The sequence below is a fragment of the Phaseolus vulgaris genome, chromosome 9 (genome assembly GCF_051622355.1).
Source record: "Phaseolus vulgaris cultivar YP4 chromosome 9, ASM5162235v1, whole genome shotgun sequence".
Lineage (NCBI taxonomy): Eukaryota > Viridiplantae > Streptophyta > Magnoliopsida > Fabales > Fabaceae > Phaseolus > Phaseolus vulgaris.
In genome coordinates, this window is record NC_143506.1 from 2,500,944 (window position 1) to 2,506,085 (window position 5,142).

General features: G+C 34.6%; 1 protein-coding gene across 1 annotated transcript; it reads right to left on the reverse strand.

Moving 5' to 3' along the window:
* Positions 1–525: 525 nt before the first annotated feature.
* Positions 526–4,451, reverse strand: LOC137822071 (endoglucanase 24). Its single transcript, XM_068626974.2, has 4 exons — positions 3,769–4,451; positions 2,412–2,711; positions 1,700–1,861; positions 526–1,529 (listed from the first exon to the last, which is right to left on the reverse strand). The coding sequence occupies exons 1-4, from the start codon at positions 4,183–4,185 to the stop codon at positions 924–926; spliced, it is 1,485 nt and encodes a 494-aa protein (XP_068483075.2). The 5' UTR covers positions 4,186–4,451; the 3' UTR covers positions 526–923.
* Positions 4,452–5,142: the final 691 nt, after the last annotated feature.

A 5,142-nucleotide genomic window follows, 5' to 3' on the forward strand; every position in this document is an offset into this window, starting at 1 on the left:
AACCATATTTAATGTATTTATAGTTTTTTAAAATATATTTTTAATCTCTGTAATTGTTTTTATCAAACTTGGTGTTGGTTCTCATCACGTCTTCCATTTTCATTGTACTTCTCCAAATTTATTTTCATTATTGTACTTCTTTAAATTTGGTCATTTCTATTTTTGGGAAGTTGGTCCCATTAAGTTGACCGTGAAGGTATGAAAGTCCTCGAATTTAGCCTCTTATTATGATTTTTAGTGGAGAGGTTTTTATTAAGGGTTTCTGAGTAGTAAGAATATTTGAAGTATAAGATAATAATAATATATGGTTTTGCTTGTAGTTTGGGAAGAATATCACCTATTTATAAATTTTTTTATTAAAACATTAAATAATTATTATAAAATATAAATAGATTTTATAATCGAATAATTTATGATAAAAATTATGATCCCATTTATATATCTTAAATATTATATTAAAAGTAATTATTGGTATAAATGTATCTACTGTAATTAATTGGGATATCTACCCCCAAAAAAGAAATATAAGTCAATCAAAAATCAAGTCACGCATCACTGTAAATGCAGCAGACACATGATTTTCCAAATAATCATGATCAGGAATCATAAACCCATACACTGTGATGTGCTGAGAAAAAAAAGAAAAGAAAGAAAAATCCACAGTATGACAATATCACTCATATTTCTTGGCAAAAGCAAGAAATAAGAAAAAAAAACACGTTGTAGTAATTGAGCTTGTTGCTCTTCATCCTTCCCAGTGAAAAAGTCACGAACACCTTCTGGGACTTGAAATTGTGTAACATTCCTCCTATGTATCCAACACAAAGCAAGCCTCTTCACTCTTTTTTCTCAAGATGAGAGACATCTTTTCTGTATATATTTTTTTTATTTACAAAAGGTAAGTAAGTTGGATATGTACCCAATCAAGGATTGGGATTAGCAACAAAGTATGCTAAAATCCCAACAAATGGTGCATTAATGTATGTGGTTGGTTCGGACTTCCTAAAATCAGCCCTATCATCCCCATACAAATCATCTTCTCCGGGTCCTCCCACAATGGCTCCCACGAGAACATTAGGATTAGGATTGGACGAGTTGAAGTAGATTGAGCCTTCTTTGCAGGCAATGACTTGAGGATGGTCCTTGATGGAGGGTAAAGAGGAGCCACGATGGTGAATACGCTGTGGATATTTGTTGCCATAGCCAACCATGTACGACATACCCATTGGGTTATCACCCAAAATGTAATCAACTTGCTTCTTAGCACGCTGGCGAAGTGTTTGTGCATTAACATAGATGTTCCCACAATTGATGGTTTGTGAAGTGCGTGATAGGTAATTAGCGTAAACCAATTCAAGGAAAGCAATTGAAGTTGCATGCTGCAAGTTGCTACCCCCTGGCCTGTATATGAGTCCACCGGGAGTGTACTCTATATGTGAGCTTGAAGTTTCGGGTATCAGTGTGCACAGAAAGCTCTCTGCCGAAGTCTTGTAGGAATCAAGAGATAACACCTTGCCTTCTAGAACTTCCTAAAAATGGGAAGTTTTGTTAGTGAAGAGATATATGCATAGCCCCTTTAACTATTTGCATGAGAGAATTATGTGAATGGTATATATACGAGTACTTGTCACAATTTATAACTTGTGTCATTCAAAGACTGATTGTATTCATTGCAAGGGTAAATGGGAGACTGACTAACCTTGGAGACAAGAACATTAAGGCCAGCATGCTTGTTGTCCCAACCGAACTCATTTATATTTTCTTCAGCACCTAGCGTTTTGCCATTGCTTTGAATGTAGTTCAGGAAATTGTCGTCTTCAGTGGCCCTCCTTAGCCATGCGGCTCCCCATAGCAATTCGTCCTGTTCGTGTTAAGTAAATCACAACTGACATGTCAAAATCCAAGTGATTCCAATCACTCAAATTGTCACAATGTCAATTCTATCAAACACATACATATATATAGTAATTACATAGTACATATTGCTTACAAATGGTATAATATTTGTCCAATATAGTTTGATGCTGGCTAAAAATTGGTCACATGTCCCTTTGAGGTCGTCCCAAAGATTCTCGTGACCCATGTTATGCGAATAAATTAGATCAAAGCAAACAAGTAATTTTGTTATTAAATAAAGTTTAAACAGATTTTAGTTTTTAAGTTAGTATAGTTTTTCCCCTAACGCTAAGACCCATGAATGAACATGAAATTGTTGAATTTTGCAGGATGGCATCGTATTTATTTGTCTCGATATTTTTGCCAGTGCTGTGTAGATAAATATATGTGAATTGTCCATTAATCCTTTTCAATGTCTCGTGGACTGAAACTTGCAAACAATACTATTATTATGGTTCATTGCATCTAAAAGGAAAAGGCAATCCCCTGTTGAAAGTCACAAGTGAATTAATTACCTGATATCCATCGAAGTCACAATAATATGGGCAGACACCATCCCTAACATTAGCATTGTCACTGTAGGCACCCCTATAGTTATCTGCAAGTTGAAAAGCCTTGACAGCATTTCGTAGCAAAGTCTCTGAATAAGCAGGATCCGATGAACGAAAAGCCATGGATGAAGCAGCCAGTGCCGCAGCAGTTTCACCAGCCACATCTGAAGCTGGGTTCGGTGCATCAACAGCATACACAGTCCTGCTTGTGTCCATGTCCTCGGGTCTTTCCCAACAGCTGTGGTCAGAGATTGGATCACCCACCTACACCATACATTCATACATTGTTAATTATCATTAGTTATTCTTTAATTTTAGTTACTCGTTAAATTCACAGGGAATTGAACACACTGCCATCCTTGGCGCGTTGGTAATGCATATTCTTTCGGGGGAAAATTAATAAATAAATTAAATTTGGCGTTATGAAATCAGTAGAGGACAGTTGATAAGCCGTAAGCCGTGAAACTCACGGACTTCGAAAAACGGTCCACTCGTGCATCACCAAAAAGACAAACAAATAATTAGAAAATAATACACCTACTTTTTAATTTTAGTTATTCAATTTCATTTTATGCCACCTACACTCGCGTATTCTACGTGAGAAAATAAAAACGATACAGACACCACGAAAAGTTCTTACATTAACTTCACCCACACCCACCCAAACACACCATTAGATTACGAAAAATCAACATAAATTTTACTTCATGTAAAACAATGTCTTTTATGTATGATGAAAACAACACATTTTGAATCGTAGTGCTGAACTTTACTAATTTTATCTAGAGACGCGGTGTATTCATAACTGTTAAAATAGAAAACTAACTATTCAAAAAATTTATAGTAAAATAGTTTTTTCCACTTCAGAGGACCATAGCGGGTGGTAGATTTGATTCATTCTTCGATTATAAGTAAACAAACAAAACAAAAAGCCAAGCCATCGTCCATGATTACAGAATCAACTGAAATAAGCAGATAGAAATAAAAATATTTTTCTCATGTAAGTTTTATTATACATATATTATTCAATAAATTAAGAGAAATGTAAATTTGAAGAGGTCATTGATTTACCATTCAAGCTAGTGTAGCAAGAAATAACAAAAACTGACACTTGCTAAAATAAAATATGGATTATATGAAGTAAGTAAAATATATGTAAAAACAAGGAGATGGAAAGGGCATCCATTCATAACTTGAGCCCGTGATCCATGGACCCATTATGAGGTAGGAGAATTTACGAAACAGCCATTGGCATAAAATGTTGGGGGAAATGAAGTGAAGAGTAATGTTGGTTATGTGAGTTGTTGATTTAGTTAGTTACCTGAACGAAAATGCGGTTGGGCTGAGAAACGGTTTTGAGCAAATAATCGGTAGCCCAACGGATTGCCACCAGCGCGTTTCTGTGCTCGTTGGGAGGCATCATGTCTCCAAATTCGATAACACTCCAGGAGAGCATTGTGGTGGTGAAGGCCATCGGAAACCCGAACTTGACGTTGTCGCCGGCGTCGTAGTAGCCGCCGGTGAGGTCGAGGTTGTAGGTCCAGCCGTCGCCGAGACCCGAATTGGCGCGCCACTGCATTCTCTGGTCCTGCGGCAAGAATCCGGATCGTTGCCCCTCGAAGAAGAGGATTGCCTTGGACAATGCGTCCTGGTAATCGTGAGCGGTGCCAGAATTAACGGAGAGAGAGAGAAGAAGGAGCAGAAGAGGTGGAAAAAGGTTGGGAGTGGAAAATGCCATTGTAGTGTGCGATGGTGGTTAACCGTCAAAGATGGATGTTATTTATAATGCGGATTCACGGGGTGAGAGTTGAAAGCAAAGTTTGGAGGGAAGAGGAAGGGTATGTGTGCGTTGAAAGCGCCGACAGTGAAAGTAGAGAGTGTCAGTGAGGTCACATGCAAACAGGAACACTATCGCAGAGAAGAAGAAGAGAGGTGTGGGAGCTTTTATTTCTAGTGGGTCCCTTCCTATTTCTTAACTCGCTTTTATTCTTAAACACCCCTCTTAATTACGCTCTTTCGCATCCATTCTTTTCAATCATACTACAATTAACGTTTCAAGCTATCGCACTTCTTTAGGATTCTCATGTATCTAACACAATTTTTAAAATAAATATTATTATATAAATTTTTATTATAATTATAAAAATAAAAAATAAACATTTTTAATCGACAATCATAAAAAAAATATTTTTTCATTAAAAAAATTAAAACATATTAATACATATAAATATTTATTATCAATTTATATAATTCATAATTTTAATATATAAATTTATATTCCATTTCCTATATGTCGTGTTTTAGTACTACATAGCAGTTAACTCTTTCTTACATTCTTCTATAACCCTGTTGAAATCTGTTTATACTTCCAACCACATTACATAGTATTAATTTTTTATCTACATTATTTTCACTTTTATTTACCTATAACATCTTTTTGTTTTTATTTCTCTATATAACATTTTTTTTATTTCTCTATATAACACTCTTTTATTTTTAATTTTTCTATCTAGCATCATTTCAAAAATAAATTAAAAATTAAAAAAAAATAATTAATTTTGAATGCATTAAAAAAAATATTTTTAATGTTTAAAATAGTTAGAAATATAATTAATGAATAAATAAATGAGTTTTTACAAAATAAAAAAATAATAATAATAAATTTAAAATGTTTAGTTTAAAAATTATTTTTTTA